Consider the following 25,145-nt stretch of genomic DNA (forward strand, 5'->3'; position numbering starts at 1 on the left):
AGAAGTGCGTCGGTGCGAAGTCGTTGTCGCTGTTGCATTCTGGTTTTTGTGGTCCGTCTCTGATCTCCCTCGTCGTCAGTGCACAACTGAACCATTGATCTTCAGTGATGGCTTCGGGAAGCACAGTGCTGCAGACACCTGAGAGTGGAAACGAAGGTTTGTTCTTTAGCTCAAGTATCAGGTAGACGGCAGCTTCGACCCGTTCTCATGCCACTGTGTCTGACGACAGTTGCAATATGGCTAAACTGCGTCAGCCAGCTAGTTAGCTAGCTAGCATGCTAACTAACCAGCTCGAGCTGTGACCTAAAGTAGCTTACATTTTTGACTCTGATGCTGTAACATAAATACATATATATACAACAGTTGGTAAAGTGCTGTTTGTACGTTTCAGGAAACAAGAGGACATCGTGTCCGTTACACGGCTGTAAGCGGGTCTACTCTGACACCAGCGCCCTGGAGAGCCACATAAAGGACCATGAGATCCCGGCTCAGTCTCTCCCCGGTGAGCTTCTATGGAAATACATGTGTAAACAAGACACATTAATAAAAATATAACTGAAAATACACGATATAATGAAAAAAAATTATTAGTTACATTTTTGTGTCAAGTTGAACCGTAGCTAATATGATTTTGAAGCAGGAGTATGGAAGCTTCACAATGACTAAATGTAAACAAACCAAACACGTCAGGTGAAATACAACAGACATTATTACATTTTGTTTCTTCTTCGTGTGTGCATTTATTGTGTCACAATCAAATCAAAAAGACAAGTTAAAAAGGACAATTATTCAGCTTTTAATCTTTAATTACAGTAAATAATTTTTTATTGTGATATGACTTTTCCACAGTCACATTGAACTGTAATACACCCCATCACTTTGATTTTGATCTGGCTTTTAGTTTTGTTGTTGAGTGTTGGGCTGGAGATGAGAGGGAGGGGTTATCACAGTGTCTGTCCTCCCCTCAGGGAAGACGTTGCTGTGCTCCACGACCGGCTGCAGTGGCTCCTTCCCCAACATGCAGAAACTGATGGAACACATGAGGCATCATCACAAACCCAACATATACTTCTTGTGAGTTGGTCTTTTCTTTAGTCACAGCTGAGATCCTGTGTATACATTGGTAAGATATCTTCAGAGTCATGCAGCATCGCCTCTTTCTGTAGGTGTGAGAGTTGTCGCACAAAGTTGCGGTCCTACCGTGGCCTCCTGACTCACCTGCACACCTGCTCCAAAGTGCCACGGGGCAAAACAAAGACTACTGAACCGACGCCCCCACAGCCTGCTGCTGTGACCAACCAGAACACGACCTCCATGCCCATGGACCAGACCCCCCCGCAGCTGGACTCAGTGTCGAAACCCCAGCAACTGCCCTCTCAAATCCCAAACAAAGATGGTTCCTTCCCTGCTGCTGTTCCTCAGCCAGACTCAGCTGTCCCCCCTCTCCTCGCCCCCCCCTTCCTTTCTCACCAAGAGACCTCCCCTACCCTTCTCACAGAAGGAGTTCCTCAGCCTCTGCTCAGAAACGGAACCTCTAATCTGCCTCCGTCTCTAAACCTGGATGTCCCATCAGCAGCTCCTGACCCCTCTGATGCCCAGGGTCAGACCCAGACACAGACCAGGTCTCCTGAGCCTGTCCAGCCTGCTCCGGTATCAGCTCCTCAGTCTCCTCCTGGGTCCTCAGCAGTCTGGAAGAAGAATCAAGGTGAGCCTCTCCTCACTCTAAAGCACACAGCTGTAACCTGCCAGATGTGGCTACCTGCTCTCAGAGTGCTAATATAACACAATCACTAAAAATGCATAACTATCATCGACTTCAACACAGACAAAAAAAAACCCAAAAAACAATTCAGAACAAAGTCCATTTCCAAAGTTATTAAACTAATTAACAAAAGTGAGAAACACAGAGAGAGGTCTGTGTTGCTCCACTCGCTGCAGCCTGACTTACCTGATATCACTCCCTGCCCCGCCCCTTATGAGAACATCAAAGCAATTCAGCTGCCCAGCAACTAAAAGGCAATGACCATAGTTACCTATTCCTTTATATTTCAATTATAAACATTAAATTCTGTATACTTTAAATGATCCACACTCACTTTTAGTGACAAAAATAGATGATTAACTTATGGCTTAGCATTACTGTAAATATGCACTGTAAATACGTAAACCTGTAAATACTGTAAATAATCCTTCAATTTCTTTAACCACTTACTGTACATTACTGTTATTTTAAGTATGCACTTAAGCTAATAGTCCAACATTAATAAACTGCATTTAGGCTCCTACAACAATGGTGAGTACCTACCAGAGAGATAACCAGCATACAATCAAGGTTAATACATAGACAAAAAAATGAATACAAATTAAGTGCATGCTTTGACAGTGGGTTTTATCCATGGATGTATTAGAAGAACTGGATACGGCGCCATTGCTCTGCCTTGCAGCCAATTCTTCCCAGTGGCCACTCGCGGTATTGCAGCGAAAAATCCCCAGCGACCCAAAAAGCATTTTTCCCATTGACCAATAGTAAAAGAAACACCTGTAAAACTGTTGACAGAACACCTCCGGCTGTAAACACAGTCAATTATTAATCTTTGTATTGTATATTTTTAAGCCATGGACTTTTAATCTTTGTAAAAAAAAATTCCAAAGCCAACAAAAAGCCCAGAAAAGTAGTTTTTTTGGATGACATCACCGCTGTGCACACGCACTCTCCGCGCGGTCGAGCTGTGTCTCGGGAACGAGGATGCTTGCTAGGTTGATGCAAACGCCGTACGGATGTACAGAAGTTAGAAGGAAAAGTGAATCATTAACGACATAAAGGTGAATCTTTGTTTCCACACATCAAGATATTTTGATTTTGTGATTTTGTGGCAGTTACTGGTCACTTGTCAGCCTTTGTTCTCGAATGTAATTGTTTTTTAATCTAAATATTAGCTGATATATTAGCCACGCAATGACTGATTCACTGATATGACACTGTAAGTGATTTTTCATAACGACCCCGTAACACTTTTCTTCAGTGAATTTTAATTTGGTAAGTCATTTACCTGGTAGGTGATCGTTCCTGTGATCTGTGTGCCAGCAGTGTCTCATCCTGACTGAAGTTCACCAGCCTGTCTTCCACTCACCACAACCACATTCATTTAGTTTATGGCTTCAACTGTCTCAGTGGTAAAATTATAACTGACTTCACATCCACTGGGTTGGCGGTGGTGGCCTGCGATGGTGCAATCTTATTCAAATCAAATATTCTGGCACTAATTTTACATATACAATATGAAATAACAGTGACTTAATTAATTAATAAATTTAAATACACGTAAAACTGAAAGGCTTTGGTGGATCAAAGTGGTAAAACCATGAAAAACACATCATCATGGATCAGGGACAAAATGTCATTGTAAAAAATGACCAAAATCAACACATTTAATATGCTCCACTATAAATAAGTAGTAGGAGTATAAGAATACGTAGATGACGTGCTATATGAATATGCTTCAATATAAAAAGGTAACAAAGCCCTTCTGATAATTTTATCTGACAAGTTGTAATATCTGTCACATGCAGCATCAATTTCTTATTAAAAATGCTCAAAGAACAGGTCAGACATTTTTTTGTCCGATTATGATTTCTTGTGTTGAGTCCAAAGTGATTTTAAGCTCTAAAGCTTTTAACTGAATGACTTGTTTTCCCTTTAACATCATTATTAACTGTCAACACGAATTATCCGTGATATCAACGATCGTAGGTTTAAAAGCATCTTACTCTTCAGAACATTATCTTCATTGTTTGTTGCTGTTGTCATTTGTATAATCCACGGTTTCAAGCTCTGAGCAAGTCCTGTAGAAGTCTTATTACTCCTCCATGAAGTCCGCTAGCATAGCATTTATAAACGCGCAGCGCCAGATCCAGAACGCTGTTTGCTCGTTCTCAAAGCCCAGAGGCACCATGGGAGTGATACTACTGCACATATTCAGTGGGCTTCATAACATGGAGGAAACCCGGGAGCCAGAAACGTTTTCAGTGTATGCACCAGGCGAGCAACTTCTATAGAAATGAATGTGCACCATTTTTGATCCAGTGTCCAGTTCTTATAATACATCCATGGTTTTATCAGACACATCTAGTAAGTGTAAGTTAAAACAGTGAATGGGCTCCATGTTTTCCACAGCAGGTCTTGGCGTACTGCCAGTTAGAGCTGGGAAAAAAATGATGAATTTTTTTTTATTTATTTACAATTTTTATTTGATTGATCCAATGTTGATTCTTAAAATCCTAAGATTGATCTTTGCATTTGCTCTTTTTTTTAGTACAATTGTTGTGTGTGTGTGCAGTGGCTACTTGTTCTAAGTGGTTCAGGTAGATGCATTTAATTGACATAAAAGTAACGTAGATGATTGCTGCTGTATGAGCCGCCTCGAGTCACGACAGTCTCCTAAACTGTGATGTGAACAGTGGACCCGCTGCAGTTTACTGACTGTGGTGAGTAGTCAGCTGACTGAAAAAAGACTCTGCACACTGATCTGAGCTCAGTTGGGGAAAGAGATATTAGAGACGTGGAGGATGAATGAGCAGTGTGTGCATTCTACTTTATTCAGTCTGTCCCTGTCGGGGAGAGAACGTCTGTCTGCAGATGTCAGGCTGATTAATTGGTGTTGAGAAACAACCTGCTGTCTGTATGAATGAATGAATGAAGCATTTTCTGGGTTTTATGATTGTGAGTCAATTCATGGAGAAAAGATATTTTGTACTGACAATTAATTTGTCCCTTCATTCTTTAGGTATGACCTGCAACAGACGCATCCTTTGGGAGCACACTAAAGGGCGCTACACATGTGTGCAGTGTGGACACACAGTAACCAACCGCAAGGAAATGACTCAACACATCAACAGTCAACACAGCGGTAACAAACCTGCAGAAGACACAGGAAGAAACACATAGAGTGGAGGCAGGTTTAACCAGACACTGACTGATGGTTTACTATAACACATCACTCTGAGTGAAGAGCCTGAAGCACTGAGTTACACACTGTTAGTGTTCTTAACATGTAATATGACTTTGTCTTTTTCCAATTAACACTTAGTTTCTGCATATTGCTGCTAGACACTTTTCATGGTACCACTTTACAATCAGACTACCCTTATAAAGGATTAAAATGGTAGTAAGTCATTAGTAAGATTAATGAGTAGTAAGCATTAAGTTGATCTTGCCAAATAGTGAGTCTGCATCAATGTATGAAAACGTTATAACCTGTCTATAATTGTTTATTTATGATTTATAATTTGTTAACATCTGAATTAATACACTGATTATAAACCATTTAGTCTTTAATAAGGGTAGTCTTGATTGTGCTCACACATTCTTCTTCTGCTGTTCTTTTAATGCCCTGTTGTACAGTAATTGTCATTCAGTCTAGTTTGGGGCCTACTGTAAATTGATTTGTCGGTTGGTTTTTGTTCCACAGTGATTGCACACAAAGTACTTAATGCTGTTTCTCAGTCGACTGGACTAGAGAGATAAACACTGAGTCGTGACGTGTGGTCACATTTAGTGTCTGGACTACCATCCCAGATCATGAAACGTCATGATGTTATTACTCTTTACGTCACTAATAACCCCAGCTACACCAGCTGTCCGTCTGCTTCTGTTATACAGGCTGGACTCGGGTTGTAATTACTGAATGTAGATCCCACATGTGTTTGAACAGTTACAGAGGGAAAATGTAGTTTACAGCTTTTGTACCATATGAATTAAAGGATAAGGCTGATGTTTTTCTTATTGTCAACAATGTGTTAGGAACGTGCCACCCAGTGAAACAGTGACTCGTGTTTAACAATGGAATGGAACAGAGGAATAAGATAACAGGATTTGATACACACACAACAGCATCAAACCCTGGATCCTCTTGTATTCCTCCATGCCGGCAGCAGCCGCAGCCATATTGTTTTCAGGTTGTCCGTCCATCCCATTCTTGTGATTGCGATATCTAAGACTTTGATGGAACTTTTTCAAATTTGACACAAACATTCACAAGGATGAACTGATTAGATTGTGGGGTCATAGTATGCCTCAGTGACAGGGAGAGGCATACAACCGCAAGGTAATAATTGTAGTTTTACATGTACCGTTTCACATACTTCAAGTTCTACATCAAACACCTTCACAAGAAAAACAAGGTCAAAAAAAGCTGTTTTTATTTGGGTCAGTCAGAATGAGTTGATACAAGCACTTGACTGTTCAGAGTTGAGAGGTGGTGGTCACTTCAGGGTCTTCTCCATGCTGCCGGACACCCACCACCACCACACAGTCTCTCAGCTCCTATTCATTAGCATTACAGGCCCGCCCAGCTGTGAGCGTTAACAATAATTAACAAGACAAGATCACATGACAAGAGGTCCCACTTGATCATTAACATGTGAATTAGTAGACGTTACCACATGCAGACTTAAGTGCTGTTTTCAACAAACAAATCCCATCCATGGATGAGGTGGAGTCATTATTGAAGGATAATGTATATAAAAAAAACCTGGGGAAGGGCGGCACTTACACATGGGTCTGTCACAACATGATTCAGACAGCATGAGCTGTCCTCCATCAGTATTTTACATGTGGGTTAAAAAGAAACGTTTTCATGTTCCAACTCATTGTCTCTAAATTTCTGTTAATAAACAAAACCTGCTGGAAATTAACTGGAAACTAAAGGTTGTTTTTTATCACATGATTGCAGGTTGTTAAGGAAAAACCCTCTGAGTAAACAAGTGCATACAAAAAAATTAAGTGCCACCTGTCATCCCCCTCCCCCCCAAGATCAAGCAATGCTGATTTTTTTTTATGTTTTATTATCACAACTATGTTCAGCTAAGTTCTCTTGAGGCTTTAAAAAAATCTCTTCTGGTCAATCGCGTACATCTTTCCCGCCGGAAGCTTCCGGAAAAATAAACTGTTGCCTCTGCTCATGTTGCCCTGGAACAAAGAGAGGAAAGGACAGGTCAGTGGTGATGTCACAATTTACAGGTGACCAACAGGTCTTTGGTTGTTATGACATGAAAAGATCAGTGGGCCTGTTCATACCACATCAGAGTATTGTGGATATAACAAAATTATAAGGATAATGTGACCTGTAATAAAGACAGGCTTTAAAGCTCCATACAGTCTAAAGGTATATATCCATATATTCAGAAACTGAGACTTAAAACCATCCGTCAGGACTTCTGGAACTTAGTGATGTCACAACAAAGCAGTCACCACTCAGCCACATCCCAAGTATCGCCCATCTGGACCCACCGCCTAACCTGGCAGGATTTGGTTTCTCTGAGAGCTGCTATATTTTTATTGGATCACTCAGAAAACAGTCAGCCAATCAGAAGAGAGGTTCAGAACCTCCTCTCTTCTGATTGGCTCACTGACCTTGTTACTAGAGATGCACCGAGAAGCCTGAGAGTGATGTAAAAATCTTCTTATGGATCAAGACTTCAAATAAAACACAGGAGAAGAGGGAAATATGGAGCGTTCAGTTAGAACTGAACAGTAAAGACAGTGGACTGGAGAGTGAAGCTTCCAACCATTTGTATCTAGGCCACAGTTTGAGTTCTGTGCATCAATTCAGATTAACTTAATCTTGGAGGAGCAGTGGCTGCATCCACACTGATATGTTTTCATTTTAAAACAAAAACAATCTCCGTCCATACCAACACATCACATGACCATTCACATTCACTGGGCATGTGGGGATCAGTGTAGATACGAAGCAGATCGTGTACTCCGCACTTGGTTACAGTAAATCCTCTGAGGGAGGAACAGCAAAGACAGCTGTAGTATTCAAATACAGAATATAACTGAACAGCTGCTAGCACAGACAGCAAGGTCAGTAACACTGTAATTCATTACCATGTTGTATTCACCACTGGTAGTCCAGGCTGATGAGAGCCAATCAGGAGAGAACGTGGGTGTCCATGTCATCGTTTACAAATGTCTCAGTTTCTGTCCGTCCAGATACAACAACCCCAGAGTTTTCAAAATAAAACTCCAGTTTTATTTTCAGAAACTCAGCTGGACCGAGTTTAACTCTCTAACTCATCAGTGTCTGTCACTTACCTCTCTGCTTAGATGCCTCCAGCAGTCCACCCAGGTGGGATAAACTGATGCATAAGGTGGCAGGCCTCCAGCGAGCCTACAGGACAGTGGAAACATGAGTCTATCTGATCCATCACTTGTGAGGATTTACAAACAGGAAGTAACCGGTATACTCACCCGCAGTTATTGACAGCCATGAGGTTTGACACCAAAACAAAAGGGTATGTGAGCATACTGGCAAAGAACTGGAAGACAGAGCAGAGGCGGATCGTGGTCAGACAACAGTTTGCAAACACAAGGACTGAGGTATGCGTGTGTGTGTGTGTGTGTGTGTGTGTGTGTGGGACTCACCCCCGTCACAGCCTGAGAGCAGTTCTTGATTTCTCCAGTGTGACTCATCTGTGCAGAGGAACAGAGTGAGGGTTAGTTCTGGACTGAACTCGCAGCATGGAGGGTCAGTGCTTAGGGTAAAGACACATGTCCATGTCAAGTTGTTGGTGACTGGGCTGGACTGGAGCAGGACTGGAGTGGAGAAATCAGGACTGAGTAAACATCAACTTCCTGCGGCTGCTCAGAGAAGTTTAGCTTTTGAATTGATTTGATGAAGAATCTTCATTAATATTTCAAAAACTGTAAAAAGGTAGAGAACTGAAACTGCTTCTCCCTTCTATAGCGCTTCACCTACTCAAACACGGTAGTGGGCAGCGCCACCATGTGGTGAGAAATGAGCTAACAAATATGCAAAATGTTTTGTCTGATATCTCAGCAACCATGAGGTGTAAAAGAAAGATTCTGGTGTCCATGGATTCAGTGGATGATGTTGAAGAGACTGATTCAAAGTTTTTTCTGCCATTTTGGATTTTTTTTGCTAGACCTACTTTTGACTCCCCATCCCACACCCTTCATCCAAGCTTCACCAAACTTGGATCACGCCATGTTTGAATGACCCAGATCACGTTCCACATGTTTGATTTGAGATATCATGTATTGTTTTTCTGTGATTGGCCGACAAACCTTTGCGCGTGTGGTCATAACAAAATAAGTGTAACTCTTAAATGCTTCACTTCATGCAACAAATTTGGTTCAAGTTTACAGACTGAGAACACAAAACACTGCAGAGTTTCATGCAGTTTCACTACTAGAGGGTGTTACACTGAAAAAACAAAAGATGCTTCCACTTTTAAAATGTCAAGCATGATCAGGCCATATTAGCTGGTAAACAGCTTGTTGATATCCCTTATGATTAACAAGTTATTCATTTTTTAAAGAGAAAAAGCTGTAAAGGCTAGAGAATTGAAACCTGGCAGACAGCTGGCAACTGGTGAAATGCTTCACATAGTCAGAAATTGTTGCGGTTGCACCACTGTGTGGAAAGTTATTGATGCTTCAGCCGCAAGCAAGTTGCAGGAGCAGAAATAACTTTGTGCAATCACCCTGCATTTTCTTGAGGAAAGGACAATCTAGTCTGTTGGTGCTTCAGCATAATGTCCAGTTTAGCTATACAGACTCATGCTGACGGTGAAGAGCACCACAACAACTACAGTGCTAACATCAGAGTCAGACTGAGTCAGTCCTTTAATCCTGAGCACCTGCTGAGTCTGACTCTGTATTTAGACTTATTAGACTACTTCATTTGACACACCTTGTTAGCCACTTTCTCCAAACAGGAAAGTTCATGACTAAATCATTGCGTCTATAAATTTTAATTATTAATCTGACATGAATAAAAGTTCAACTGGAGAATGAGACAACCAACTAGAGAAGATGTATCACTCTGTTGGGTTTATCAGAACTACAGAAACAACTGCTCTAAATCAGTCTCAATTTGCGTGCTTCCATTAGTGCACCGATATGTAGTACACTGTGCACACTATACACTCAGTGGTGTAGTGTGTGCATTTCAACAGGGTACTGTTGTCGCAAATCAAACACTGCTGTGATGATGGCAATATTTGACCGCGATTGTCACCCACCAAAATTTCCACTGGCTTCTTTGCTCATGTGACTTTTACTTTCCTGTGTAGAAATGATGCTGCCATCAGCAGCGCCCTTCCTCTGCCACAGTCTTCACAAGTTAGAAAATATGTTGGTGGTCCCTCCACTTTTAGTTGTTCAAACCCAAATCATGCTTCTAATTTAAACACATGAGGAGGAAATGTGAGACTCGGATATCTCAGTTTTTGACTTTGTTTCTGAACTCACATGTTTCTCAATCTTAATCTCACCAATTGTACGAGATTCAAAATATGACATAAAAACTTCAGGCTGCAACTGAAATAATAAAAAAAAAGGATGAAAACTGTTAAATTCAACATGAACTAAAACTGTGAAAAACAGAGGAGACACTTGACAGGTAGATCTGGTTGTTTTGTTCTTTGGGGTGAAGATGTTTTAGTTGCTAACTCACCTCCGTCTCTGCTACACTGTCCCTGTCACCCTCTCCTCCTCACTGAGCCCTGCCACTAAAAACTCATTCTCCATAGATTTATAAAAAAAGCTGAGTGTCCTAAACATTTCTCTTCTTGCAGGACAGAGAAAAGTGTGCACACTGGATAGGTGACATGATTTGAACGAACATGATTGTCTTGTTAAGTTAAGATGCACACGTACAGGTAGGCTACAGGTGTACCACATGAAAGTTCATGTAAACATTTTACATTTCTCTTCGATCACTTGTGCCTGAACTGCAGGTATGTACTTACTATAAAGGACAGTTACTCAGTTTTGTAATTTGGATCAATGAGTCAAATACATAGAATGAATCTGTGAAGAACTGCATCATGACATCATCTTGTGGAACTCACATGTCACTTCTGCTCCTTCCTGTTCCCTACACAGCCTGAAGGTAAGCGCTGCCTCACAGGCTGCTCTTACTAACCGGCCCTAACCCTAACTCTGAACTGAGCTGAGTGATGTATAAGAAGGGGCATACCGAGTCATCAATGGCGTACGTATTGATGAGGTGCGCCAGCAGGTTACAAATCCACAGGGACAGAACGTCACCGAGCAGACGAGGAATCAAACCACTGAGGAAAATAAAAGAAAACATTATTATTTCTAATCTAAACATCCTGGTTCACTGGATTTAAGATCACACCATCAAGGTTATAATCCAGTTTCCCCATTCTCAGGCCTTCTATCTAAGGTGTGCATATAATGGGACCACCTTATATAAACAGTACAGCCACATTTATTAATAACCACCCTGTGTGTGCTCCCGACTTTGTACCACAGAGAGAAAGACTAATGTAATCCACCCAAACAGCCCAGGTGACTTTTACTCTTTATATCCTCAGGTTGTCAATACAGTGCATATGTGAATGGATAGCAGAGTGTGTGACACTGAGCCTTTGTACTATTAAAAATCACACTGAAAAGATGCAACTATAAAAAAACAAACAATTTTTCTTTGTATTAAAAGTTCTCACTGTGATAAGCCAATGATAGAAACTTGTATGTTGTCACCGTACAACATCTTATACTTGTTTGCTACCTCAGTCTGATTGTGCACTAACAGATCACATCATTGGCAAAAACTGGGGAATCCAAATAGACAGCTAGTTAACAACAGGAAGAATTAAAAAGGAAAGAGACAAAAAGAAAAACTGAGCTCCCTGTTTCAGTTCAATCCTAATGTTTCATCGTGGTCATTAAAATACAGCGTGCTCCGAGACATGAAACATGAAATACAATGTAACCATGGTGACAGCGAGTTATGCTGTAGCTACAACAAGTCCTGTTTTTAGCCCATAAACGGTCTCATTAACAGCAGTGATGAGCTGTGATCAGCTGATGTTTGCTGATGTTCAGAACACTATCACTGGATCACTGTGATACTGAAGGAAATGAAGAACTCTGAATGAAGGTCTGCAGCTAGAAGGAGCAGCTTTTTTTATATGATTTCTAGATTTTTTTTGTAACTATTTTTGTTGAAATTTTCTGGCAATAAATATTGACTGATATGCGAAACATTCTACTTACAGGAAGAGTCTGTCAGTGACATAGGTAACAGGTTATATCTTATTTTGTGTGGCAAAAGAACAATCAACTTCTCTTCCAAAAGTTCCCATTATTTCTTCAGCAATCTCTTAACAATATGAGCAAATCAAAGGGTAGGCCAACAAAATGTGACAATGGTCAGCCATTTTTTACTGCACTGACACCACAGTTATCTAAAGTTGACCATCAAAACAAAACACCAAAACCCTGGTAGATGAAAGAGACAGGGATAGTCACACTTACGCAAAGAAGCCCAGTATGCCTTCTTCTCTGTAGACTGTGATGATGGAGTCAAACACCCCACTGAGAACAGAAGATTTGCATTTAAGTTATTAACAATCTTCAAGGCTCCTCTCACTGAGGCTCATGTGTAAAATGTTGAAACTTTACCTGTATTTTGTTTCTCTGCCAATAAACTGGACCATACATCGCAAAGTAATCACTGAAAAACAAGTCCAGGAAACATACATGACATGAGCTTCGTGTCTCCCCACACATCAGATGTAACTTCAGTGAGTCAAAACTGAACCCGGCTCAAACAGCCTCTGCAGGTATCACATGATTAGTGTTGTATTGAGTCAGTTAAAGTCACGGCGTACCATGAAAGGGATGCGTGACGATCGTGGCGCAGGAACGAGCTATCATCTCTTTGGTTGTCTGTGGAGGTGGGAAGAGACAGAAAACTATCAGCTGATTTATTCAAAACACTGTAACAGATGTACATACCCTGATACAATTAGTAATATCTAAAGGTGGAGAAATCACAAATATTTAATTGGACCCAACCATTACAGTGTATTCTACACAGATCCCCAAAATCCTTATAAGAAACTAACAAAATATTTACAATAGCAGTGTTTAAAAGAGCTTTTCATGTTTGTGCAATAACACATTTTTCATTTACACCTAACAAATTTAAAGAGCGAATGCATAAAATATTGAAAAGATAATCCAGCGACTTTCCCTCGATGTAAAAGTAAAGAAACATTTACGCAGCCTTTTGTTGATGTGAAAACTTATGTTTTTAGATACTAAGATTAAAAGATGCCATGGAGTTACCTTGTAAACCAACCAATGTTCTGTTTACATTCAGAGTATCTCACCAAACCACACTAGTTGAATCCTGCAGGTTTGACACTGTCTTTGTTGGATCATGTGTATTTTGTGTCCCAAGTTTCAGACTTTTGGACACATACAAAGACATTCAAATATATAAACACCATATATACACATACAGAGCATTCAGAGAATATCAGACTCCTTCACCTTTTTCCACATTTTGTTATATTTCAGCCTCATGCTAAAAAAAAAAATAAATTCTTCTCTCATCAGTCTTCACTCAATCTCCCATTAGGACAAAGCCAAAACTGAATTCTCCAGATGCTGGATTGGCCACAGGTCAGGATTCTGGCTGGTCCACTCATTCAGAGTTGTCTCTAAGCCACTCCTGTGCTGAACTTTCAGCCCAGTCTGAGGTCCTGACCTCTGGACGAGGTTTTCATTAAGGATCTCTCTGTACTTTCCCTTAGTCCTGACCGGTCTCCCTATACCCCCCACAGCCTGACACTGCCTCCACCAGGCTTCACCATTGGCATGGTGTTGTCCCTCATCCGGACACTCTGCCCTAAAGCCCAGATCAGTGCAGAGCTACAGTGATGGTTGTCCTTCCGGAAGTTTCCTCCTCTCTTCTCCCTGATGTCTCAGTCAGTCCAGGTCCAGCTCTAGAAGAGTCCTGGTTGTCCGAGACTTCATGTCAGAATGATGGAGACCACTGTTCTTCTCAGGAACCTTTAGTGCAGCAGAAATCCTGTCTCTGAGCTCTGCAGCAGCTCCTTCCTCCTCATGGTTTCTGCTCTGATCTGCATTGTCAGCTGAGATACCTCATGTCATAGCCAAATGTCAGAATACTGAATACATTTTCCCTTTGTCCTTATGGGGTATTGAGGTTAGATTGATGACGGAATTTTAGCATAAGGCTGCAACATAACCAAATGAATGTAGGGGTCTGAAGACATTCTCAGTGCTCTGTAAATATACTGATGTAATGAGAAACCACACCATGATAAGAAGTGAAAGGTGTGGGAGGACCTTGCTGTAGCCGATAGTTAACACAGAGGATGTCTTTAAAGATGTATGAATAATGTGATGACTTTGCTCTCGTTTGGTGTGTTCTTTCTGACAGTATCTCATTACTGTACAAGTGTGTTACCTCGTTAACAACGTGCTGTAGGGAGCCCTCCACAGCCTTCTGCTGGCCACCCAGTACCTGGACCAGAGACAAACCTCAGCATCATTTATCTTTAATATATTGTCCCAGATTATTGACACAGACAGTCTCTGAACTTTAGATGTCATGTTTCAGATGGTGTTCATATCTGTCAAACAATAAGAACAGTGCTATCAGTGTCTGACTGTAATTAGTACTGTAAACACAGCATTTTCTGTTTCACCAAATGTTTCAAACTTCAACATATTTGACAACACGTGAAATCAGTAGAATGTGTGATTTTTTAATTTTTTTTTTTTTGTAGCATCAACATTTTTATGCTTCTGCGCCAGCAACAGCCAGGGCCGGAGGCATATTGTTCTCTGGTTGTCCGTACGTATGTGTGTACGTAAGGACATCCGTCCATCCCATTCTCGTGGACACAATATCTCAGTAACACCTTGAGGGAACGTCTTTAAATTTGGCACAAATGTTCACTTGGACTCTGGGAGGAACTGATTAGATTTCAAAGGTCAGGGGCATGGTGTCCTCACAAAATAGTTTTGTCCTTGTGAATGTAATATTTCTAACACTTTGACAGAACTTCTTCAATTTTGGTACAAACGTTCACTTGGACCTTTTTTTTTTTTTTTTAAACAGATTTTTCATGTGACACGATAACACATAGTATGTTGTTCTTTGTAATTTATGTTGCGAGACAATGTTGAAAGAAGATTTGGATGGAAAGGAGACTGAATACACTGATTAAGTGAACAACATGTTTGACAAAGTAGTAACATTCAGAGCTGTAACCTCCACCCTGATAATGTCGACTCAGGTGCAGGAACAAGAACCACAGACCAGGAACCAAAACTGACATTAGGTTCATGTTAAAACATAGGAAAAGTCCTCGATGGTTCCAGACGTCATGGAAAAGTATCTGGATTTCAAAAGGGCCACTGGACAAAAAACAGACAAGTCTCCCAGTCTCTGGGTTTTTAAAGCACTCTCCGACTTCCTCTGCAGGTTTGGCCACTGACAGCAAAGAAACATCTCCAGAATGAAAACACACTGAATGACTGTTGCAAGAACTGGCACTGTTAGCATATTTTGGTGCTTGCGTCAGACTTCACCTCTTATACACTACTGGTCAAATGTTTTAGAACACCTCCGTTTCTTCAGTTGGTACTGAAACTAAATGACTCCTTCCGCAGCTGAGCTCTGACCTTCTCTCTACAATAGAAATCAAACATTGTTCAGAAAGTTGGTCTAAGTCTGTTGCAGAATTTCCCACTAATGTGTCACTTCTGTCCAGGTCATCCAAGACCAGAGAGGTCCTGGTCTTGTGTCTCATTATGTTGCTGTAGGATGAAGCCCTGACCCACCAGTCTGTCTTCCTCCCTACACTCTGACAGCAGTATACAGTCCTACTTCCTACACTACAGTGTTGCCCTGATGAGGATCCGAGGGTGTAGTGACACAGTTGGTTTGTCAGTCATGATCAACTTCTATGAAGTGTTTTCTTTGTTTATCACTGACCTTTGTGCCATTTACTGTTTTTCCACTGGACATGAATTCTGATTAAATTTCAATAAAAACTGGAAAAATGGGATTGTTTTAAAACTTTTGACAGGTCGTTTATGTATCTGTGCAAGATGTAGCCACAAAAAATCCTCTAAATCCTCTACTGTATGTTTTACCTTTAATGTGCACTAGGAGGTGGATGTCAATTCCTTCCTACAGCAAACTGTATTTGTGTGATGTGTCAATGTCTTTGTCAGTAGTTTAGATCAGGAAAAACAAGTTAGTCTGATTTCATGTTCAAGGCTAGTTTGTTGTCTTCAGCAGTCTGTGAAAAATTAAGTTGCCACTATGGTTCTTCAAACCTGTTGAACAGCTTCATAAACTCCTTTGCTTTTAGATCTGTAGTCTGTATCCTGCTCTTTATTTATCCCATACTGCATTTACATACAGTAAGGTTGAACATGCACTCGACCCCCTACAGTTCGCCTACAAGGAACATATTGGAGTGGATGATGCCGTCCTTTACATGCTCCACCGGCCCATTCTTAGTTGGATGAGCCAGGTACTTACATGACGATTATGTTCTTTGATTTTTCAAGTACATTTAACACCATCCAACCCCCCATTCTTAAAGACAAGCTGGAAGGGATGGGAGTGGATCCCTGCTTCACGTCCTAGATTGTGGATTACCTGACAAGACGACAGTACGTCAGGCTGAGTAACTGTGTCTCAGGGACAGTGATGAGCAGCTCTGGGGCTCCACAGGGGACTGTTCTGGCTCCGTTCCTGTTCACCCTGTATATGGCCGACTTTAAATACAACTCTGAGACACATCCAGAAACATCCAGAAATACTCGGATGACACAGCTATCGTGGTGTGTATCGGGAACGGGCAGGAAGAGGAGTACAGGGATCTGATGATGGCCTTCAGTGAATGGAGCGACAAGAACTGCCTCCTTCTGAACACTTCCAAGACCAAGGAGATGGTCATGGACTTTCAGAGGTCTAGGCCCACCCTTCAGCCAGTCAACATTCGAGGGAAGGACATTGAGGTGGTGCACACTTATAAATACCTAGGTGTGCACCTGAGCAGTAAACTGGACTGGTCCTTGAACACAAATGCCATCTACCTGAAGGGGCAGAGCCAGCTCTTTGTCCTCAGGAAGCTCAGGTCCTTTGACGTCTGCAGTGAAATGCTGCACATGTTTTATCAGTGAGTGGTGGCCAGTGTACTCTTTAATGCTGCAGTCTGCTGGGGCAGCAGCATGACAGACATGAACACAAAGAGAATGGGCAAGCTGGTAAAAAAAGCTGGGTCTGTGCTCGGCAGGAGTCTGGACTCACTCAGGACTGTTGTGGAGAGACGCATGCAATGTGCGATGGAGGCCATCTTGGACAACACCAACCATCCTCTCCACAACATTCTGGCAGGACAGAGAAGCAGCTACAGCTGCAGCAAACATCTCATCTCACTGTGCTGCAGAACAGAGAGGTTCAGGAGATCCTTTGTTCCCACTGTCATCAGGCTATACAACATCTCAGCTAAAGACAGTGGATCATGAACTGGACTAATTGAACTTGTTTATTATTAACTATTGCTAATAATTAGCTCCTATCTAGTAACTATCTAGTAATTCCAACCTCTTTAATTATAGGCCTGCTATGCAAAACATAGAGAGCAGATATTATAATCCCTCATACTTATTGTTCTTATTTTTTATCAATATTTGGTAGAAATTTCAGCACGTAAATTTTCCTGCGTCATTGAGAAAACCCAGACTTTATATCAAAACGTGCGGCTTGATTTCGAATGATGTACTACGACTTTTGTTCACGATTTGAGAAACCATGGAAATGTTAATGGTTAAAAACAGCAAAAAATGTCCTATTCAAAATTAAAAAAAAAAAAAAAAAGAAAGTCTTGAGAGTCTCTTGAATTGGTTGAATTGGTATTTTGATAGCTATGACAGTTCACAAAAACATTTTCAGATTTTATAATGGGTGTGTACGCACAGAATTGTTGAGAGCTAGAGTGGATGACAATTTATATATACAGACAGAGAAATTTGTCCTCTATCACCCAGTTTTGGTCTCATTGTGATATCTTTTACAGTTTTAAAAGAAATCCCCTGTAAGTGCTCACGTAGATGTCCAAAGCTCTCATGTTAAACTGAGCTCTTAAGTTCTTACAAAAAACAGAGTTGAGGGAGCTTTTTAAACTGTGATAAAATCTGTGATATATGTGTACCTACCGTAAACGGTAGGTACACATATATCATTGTCTTCAGTGAAGTCTTGGGATGCCAGTAGTAAAGAGATTTCTCCAATAGGACTTGTAGTTTCCCTCAGACAGTTGCAAGAGCAACCAGTGTCTCAGCAGGAGCCACTAGTGCAGTTTATGGGTAGAAATGGACAAAGCTGATTCTGATTGGTTAATTAGACTCATTAACTCTCTGCCTTTTTACTCTACGCCATAACAGTAATAAGGTAAATCAACACTGTATGCGCTAGGGTTGTCACGATACTAGAATTTCAAACTCGATACCGACACCCAGGAAAATACTTGACACCATTTTCGATACCACGGGGAGAAAAAAATGAAGATGCTTAAAAAATTTTTAAATAAAGATTAGAACAATACAAACAATAACATCAATGACAACACTACTTTTAGGTTGTCTGCCGGCCAGGTAAAATAATAATGCTAAATAATTCCAAATGGCACTTTTGTTTTTTTCCCATTTTCAACTAAAACAGGTTGCAAAGGTCCTTCAGCAGCAGCACTTGCCATGATAATTTAGTTTTATCCTGGCGACACCAGCTCAGTGTTGTGAACGTCAACTAGCATTCACGTGTTCAGCTGCAAGTGAGGGGAGGGGCTGTGTGCCTGCCTGTCTGCTGCGTTGTTCATGAAGCTGTGTGTCAACTGGAGGATGCAAAGACGGCACTGTTGGTATAGATACTGTTGCAAATAAGTATCGAATCCGAGTATAATAGTAGAACCTGAGCATCGATTTTTTGACAACCCTAGTATGTGCATGTGTGGTAGTGTGGTTCTATGTGTTGGTGCGTACATGTCTTTCTATGGTTGAGGACAAGTTTAGGTTTGAAACCATCATTGTGAGGTCAGTTTGGTCAGTCCTGACAGCTTCAAACTGCTTTTTGAGGGACACCTGCAGTGACTGAGGTCAGAGTTAGGATAAGTCTCCACAACATGAATGAAACGCAAAGTAACATCCTCTGTAGAGATTGAAACATGAGTGCTGGATATGCACCAAGCAGCAGGCACATCAAAAATTTCTCCAGGAATTTAACAGTTGTATTTTATCATCTTGTGTTTATGCATGTACAATGATGTGAAGCACTTTGAGCTGCACTGTTTGTATATCATCATCATATTATTACACACTATTAATACGTCAACACTATGAATGTCCTCCAGGAGAGACTGTCTAAATATGGAGATGACTCGTCACATTTTCAAATGATGCAAAGCCGTCCAACTCCGAGCCTCCCCAGGTGTCAACAGTCACTAACATATGTACATATAAAGAATAATAATGAAACTCTTACCTGAGCTGTGCCTTGTTCCTGACATTTCTGTAAGAAAACAGCAGTGAACATATGAAAACTGTCAATGTGAGGAATGTCAAAAAAAAAAGAAAAAGAAAAAAAGTAAAAGTTAGGTTCAAGTAACATAAACATTTACACGACCAGACAATGTGTATCCTGAATGATTACACATCTATTACCCACATGTAGCTCCAGATGTGAAGGCACCAAGACAAGACTGTACCCAGCATTTTGTAAAGACATAAGTTAGTTAGTTTGTTTATTGTCCTCAAGGGGAAATTCATTTTCACAGACCTGTACACAGAAACACCAACACATGCACATTACAACAGTAAACTTACCACATCATGTCTTAAACACCAAACAACACACAAGTCGATTGTAATCAAATGGTACACATTACAGTTATGTTGTCATGTGTATACTGTGTGTAGTGCTGCTTCTTGCACAAACTTTTCATTAACAGTGATAAATCATTGCAGCCATGTTTTTGTGGCCATTGATGATCTCAATATTAGAGCTGAAACCATCAATTAATTAATCAATTAGTCTATCACTGAAAAATAATGAGCAAATTATATATATATATATATTTATTTATTTATCTATTTATTTATTTATTTATAAAAATAACTACAATCACACAAGTTACTGGTGAAGTAACTGAAAAAGAGATGTCACCTTGAATTCTGGGAAATTATTAGGGATGCCGCGATACCGATCATCTATGAGTGAGCTCGACCAATACCAATCATCTTTGTCATGCATTGCAGATGGCGTAAAATCAGACTCAAACACTTTGTAAAAGTTCCACAGGGCCAACATGTTGTTTTGTTTTGGTGGCACAGTGATCAAAGTGGGAGGCGGGACTACACTACACGGCACTTCTCTCAGCCACAGACACCAGAGTATTAACCATAGGTGATCGCCTTTAAGATGATCGCTGACAAGACGCTTTAATTCCCATCTACCAAATCACCTATTTTTCATGGCCAACCAAAATGGGGCATCCCTACAATTTATACCAGGTACTTTCACAAGACATTTTATACTCCAAGTGATTAACGGAGAAAATAATGAGGTTGATCCTAAAGTGTGGGATTTTATTTCATGAAGGGAGTCAGCTGAGTGGGAGAGAAAACTCCAAACTGGTGTGTGAAGTAGCATTACACACAATATTTTCCTCTGGTCTGTCATATATTCATTCAGGAGATCATTTCTGTAAGGAAAAATAAACTGAAACAGGTCACATATGACATGAATACCACTTGCTGTAAAAATCAGCTGTTCCAATGTTTACCCTGTGACCACAAAGGTTTAGTCCATATTTCCTAACCCTGTCACCAGAATGGAGACAGGGGTGGAGTGGAGAACTGAACGCCATTTCATAGGGTCTTTAAGAGTTATTTACATTTTCAGGACTTATCACACACACAGATTCCTGGGCTAAAGTGACCCTCAGATGATCAGATATGACCTTTGGCCCATAGCTGTGCTTGACTTGCACTTGCTATAGATCAGCAGTTATCTTCGGTCTAATGTTTTAATAGAAAACTTTAATTTTCCACTGGTATTTCCTGAAATACATTTTTCCAGCATCTGTCCAGAGCACAACTGTGAAACAACGACAACTTAATTAAATCACAAAATGTTCCAGGAAATGCTTTCAGTACAAAACGAATTCCCCCATCATTACATCATACTTTCACCTGAGGAACAGGTATATGGTGTGATTACATCCATTTCTGGACAACATGATGTGGTCGGCCTACCTGCACAACTCTGCTGTGCACCACAGTGCCGATGGTGCCAGCACAGAGTCTGGGACCAAGTCCTTTGAAGAGACCCACTTTTCCATCAACTTTGATGATATGTTTGGCTGAAAGGAAAGATACAGAAATATGAGTTATAAAAGGCAGTTTAAATACAGTGTGATGTTTTACAATAGAAACATGTCATTTAAAAAAAAAAAAAAAAAAATGCATTTAAGACCTCACTCTGTTATGACACATTATTTAGACATAAAACTGATTCATGACCACTGTAAGGTTGTAAAGAGATGTACTCCACACAGCAGACTGGTGTATTAGTTAAAAAGATCAAACTTTCATGCAGCCATAACCTAAATTAAATATAAAAAAATGAACTGCAATCATCAGATAGAGCCCAGATGTTAACTCCTGAGAGGCCTTACTTAGCAGATGCTGGAACAGCTGTTTTACAAACATCAGACAATACTTCCTCATTTTCATAACCTTAAATTAAAAATGCCTCAGAGTTTCCTGGACCTTACCACAGTAAATCATATGTGCTTGCAAGTTACATTTCTAAGATCCCTTTACTAACTGGTAAATACATTTCTCCTCCCTTCCAGGAGCCCAGGGGTTTCAGCTCATTTCAGTACGCCATTAGTCACAGAAATTGCTCAACATGCATCAAACTGAAACACACACTCACTCTGCTTCTGGTTAAGCTTATTGCAATTGTAGAGTTTAATAGTGTTAAATGGCAGCATGATGTGTGAATCCTTCCTGGTGGTCTGACGACTTTCAGCTGATACTTTATTGCATTCATAAGCAACAGGGAACACAAATCGTGTGTTGTCATACATTTGCCAGTTGTATTGAATGGTCTTTGATAAGACTACAGCTCATAAGCCAACCATTCCTCTGTATTTCACTCGGATGTGCATCATCATTGGATGATCAGGTACTAGCTCCTAAACAAAAATGTGAACATGATGAGGAGGAGCTCCGACCAGAAGCAGATTATACTTTCTACAGAAAGACTGTTGTAGGATTTGAGTCTGAGCCAGAGGAAACAGAGGGGGAGCTAGAAAGTTGTGGTGAGGGATGGGTGCCAAAACCCGGTAAAATTTTAAAGAGAGGAGTATTGATAAGCACCAGCGTTATCGGCTCTGCTTTCGGTACTTGAGAAATTAAGAAAATTTTCCCTTCCCAACCTAGAGGAGATGGATCGATCCATCTCCATCCCTCCCACCAACTAGCTTGTAGTCATGTGTGTTCTGTATGCTGCAGCCACACACAGTAAATTAAACACACATGGGTTAATGATGAAAAGTAACCAACAGCCATCTGATTGTTATGGGCACGTTCTTTGATCTTTTGTTAAGCAATGCTATGAGAAAATAAGCAATGTTAATTCTGTTTTTCATTTATTTTGTTTTTTTTTCTTACAAAAATTACAAAAAAGTACCAATAACAGTACCGTTAAAGTACCGGATCGATAAGTAGTATCAATAAAAGTAGTAGTACCGTTAAATTCTTAATGATACTCATCCCTAGTTGTGGTTATCAGAACAACATCAGTCCTGCTAACTGATCCAATACAGACCTACACAGAGGGAATGTACATCTCCTCCATGGAAACTAGTCAGAGAGTAAAAGATTATTATTTACAAGTAAAATCATAATTTCCATGAGTTCCAAGTATGAGTTGGACATGTGCTCTGGCTGGCAAAGCACTGACATTTTAAGGTGGGTGCACCACCGGAACATTTCACTTTTAAAAATATAAGCAATTCACAAAAATATTACAAAAGCTAAAATATGGCTGCATGCTTTTAGAATGACTGTCAATAGAAGAAGTTTTAAGCAGCTATTTAGCTTAAATATGCAAAATCTGTTATATGGTCCTTGAAAATACAACGAGTTGCTGACCAATACCAGCACAACAGAGCCATGTTTTTAACCAGTGGATCCGTTTTATTAGTATCATGCATGTGGACGTGAATGTATGGGCTTCAGCTTACGGCTGGTAGGTTGGTTTCACGTTATTCAACTGATAATAGTGGCTAACAGTAACATGCCAATAAACAAAGCAATACAATGACAAAGTCAAAGCAGCAGCTGCTAGCAAGTAAACATGGATACAAACAATCCACAACTGAACAAGTTGTTTTATTGTCGAATGTGTTATAAGGACAATCTCATGTTTTAAGGCCTCAAGGATACACACAATGCCTTTACATGAGAAACACTGAATGTATACATAACTTTGTCTAGAGGAAAACATGAGGGAAATTACAACTCAAGAGACTTGCCTGAACTTTTTTCATAACCATTTAACTACAAACAAATATTTACTTGTAGGAGCCTCATATTCCCATTGACAAGCAGAAAAAAAAAAAACTGCTGCCACATTTTCACAAAACATAAGAATATATAGTCTTGTCTTCCTTATGGCTATGGTCCTGCACCATATTCATATTTTGATGATATAATGGAAATTTAAAGAGTTGGTGTCATGCTTGGTTTACATCTCATATCATTTCAACACAGCTTTTGACAGAACTGTTACATTGGAGTAAAATCGAAAGTAACAGAAGTTTGAATATTCACAGAGGGCCCCATCTTTCTGCCTTCTGAGGCGCACTGTAACAGAAAACAGATTTCACACTTTCACTCCTGGAGAGTCACACTCACCATAAGCAAACAGTCCCGGCAGCTGGTAGACTTGTCTGCCAAACAGGTTCCTGCCCAGGGTGGGAGCGAGCGGCTCATGTCCTACCTGACAACACACACCATCATGACAGCAGAGAGATAAGAAACACGGACTGTAACCGTCTCAGCAAACCGCGGCTCTCACACACTTCCTGGTTTCACCTCAGTGTTTTGTCAGCTGAATTAATGTTGCACTGTTCCGCCAAAGTTGCTTACTTTGTCTTTAAAATACCTTTTAACAGTCGAGCTAAAACAAATTGGCTAAATGGTTAACGTTGACTTTAGCTAATGTTAGCTATTTTAAATGGGCCAAAGGGCACCGGTCAACAAAGGGCACAGATCCCCGAGTGTAGTCCTCGTGACACAGACATCAATGATACAAATCTGTCATTTAAGACGCACAAAGACAGAAAATAAACACGAAATAAAAATTAACAACATGTTAGCGCGAGGAAACGTTAGCTTGTCCCTGACCTTTTGCTGTGAAACAGGTCAACAGAGCCGCTGTCAGCGACCGTCCGGTCATGGATACTACAGACCACTGTCACTTCAGTGAAATATCTTCATGTGAAGTAGCGGAGGGTGAGAGGTTAGACAGCGGGACAGAGCAGCTCAGCTGACAGCTAACTAGCTCTTCTGAGACACACTGTATCACAACCAAACGCGCCTCAGCTCGTTAAGCACTAAACTCTATTTATCAGTGAATGTGTCTCAGGACGGCAAAGTGTTGTTGTACATTCTGCGTACAGACACTTAAAGAAGCAGCGCTGTATTTCATTTAAGTATGAACTTTAAGAATTGGTTCACTAACCTCGCTTCCGCCCACTACAGAGTATTTTGGAAACAGAAGGTCATAGGGACAAGAGACGGGCCGGTAATGTAGTTGATATTATTATCGAACTTTAGCTGCTATTTGTATTAAATGTATGCCGAAATTAAGTCCTGCATAGTGGTTCAGTAAAGATCTTCGGCTATGGTCTACATGGTACATCTGTTTACTGACAAGAGAGCCAACATTAGACTGATATATTTTCAATTAAGTTTGACACTTTCCTCTAAACGCTGCTAGCTAGCTGAGTTATACGGGATTTATAAAAGCGAGCTAACAGTGACTAATGTAGCTCCAGATCTGGCATCATATTGCCAGCGTTCGCACGAACATGTCGCGTCTTACCTGGATCAGGACTTTGATGTACATCAAAGGGTGAGAGAGGACAGTGAGCCCTGATCCCAGCAATACTTGGCCACACGTGTCCGCCATTTTTGGAGAGCCAGGGTAGACAGGAAGCTCTTCTCGTTCTTA

General features: G+C 40.6%; 2 protein-coding genes across 2 annotated transcripts; one reads left to right on the forward strand and one right to left on the reverse strand.

Annotated features, from left to right (window-relative positions):
- Positions 1-6,693, forward strand: znf414 (zinc finger protein 414). The gene is made up of 5 exons (XM_023425538.2): positions 1-156; positions 392-502; positions 969-1,074; positions 1,167-1,705; positions 4,785-6,693. Exons 1-5 carry the CDS (start codon positions 108-110, stop codon positions 4,943-4,945), a joined length of 966 nt encoding a protein of 321 aa, XP_023281306.1. The 5' UTR covers positions 1-107; the 3' UTR covers positions 4,946-6,693.
- Positions 6,177-25,145, reverse strand: mtch2 (mitochondrial carrier homolog 2). Its single transcript, XM_023425539.2, has 13 exons — positions 25,017-25,145; positions 23,825-23,909; positions 21,152-21,258; positions 19,380-19,406; positions 14,286-14,342; positions 12,676-12,733; positions 12,467-12,518; positions 12,320-12,379; positions 11,010-11,103; positions 8,429-8,476; positions 8,255-8,322; positions 8,099-8,174; positions 6,177-6,967 (listed from the first exon to the last, which is right to left on the reverse strand). Exons 1-13 carry the CDS (start codon positions 25,101-25,103, stop codon positions 6,881-6,883), a joined length of 906 nt encoding a protein of 301 aa, XP_023281307.1. The 5' UTR covers positions 25,104-25,145; the 3' UTR covers positions 6,177-6,880.

Source organism: Seriola lalandi, unplaced genomic scaffold, assembly GCF_002814215.2.
Source record: "Seriola lalandi dorsalis isolate HSWRI2012SDOR001 ecotype SW California unplaced genomic scaffold, Sedor1 jcf7180002054784, whole genome shotgun sequence".
In the NCBI taxonomy this organism is placed as follows: domain Eukaryota; kingdom Metazoa; phylum Chordata; class Actinopteri; order Carangiformes; family Carangidae; genus Seriola; species Seriola lalandi.

What these genes read in the sequence shown, in the direction of transcription:
- mtch2 (XM_023425539.2), bottom strand. Translation starts at nt 25,103, where the DNA reads ATGGCGGACACGTGTGGCCAAGTATTGCTGGGATCAGGGCTCACTGTC. An exon ending in CGTCACGCATCCCTTTCATG is followed by an intron (nt 12,519 to 12,675) that starts GTACGCCGTGAC and finishes CTTGTTTTTCAG; the next exon opens with TGATTACTTTGCGATGTATG. An exon ending in GGAGGCATCTAAGCAGAGAG is followed by an intron (nt 6,968 to 8,098) that starts GTAAGTGACAGA and finishes TCTTTGTTCCAG; the next exon opens with GGCAACATGAGCAGAGGCAA.
- znf414 (XM_023425538.2), top strand. Translation starts at nt 108, where the DNA reads ATGGCTTCGGGAAGCACAGTGCTGCAGACACCTGAGAGTGGAAACGAA. An exon ending in CCCGGCTCAGTCTCTCCCCG is followed by an intron (nt 503 to 968) that starts GTGAGCTTCTAT and finishes TCCTCCCCTCAG; the next exon opens with GGAAGACGTTGCTGTGCTCC. An exon ending in AAACCCAACATATACTTCTT is followed by an intron (nt 1,075 to 1,166) that starts GTGAGTTGGTCT and finishes CTCTTTCTGTAG; the next exon opens with GTGTGAGAGTTGTCGCACAA.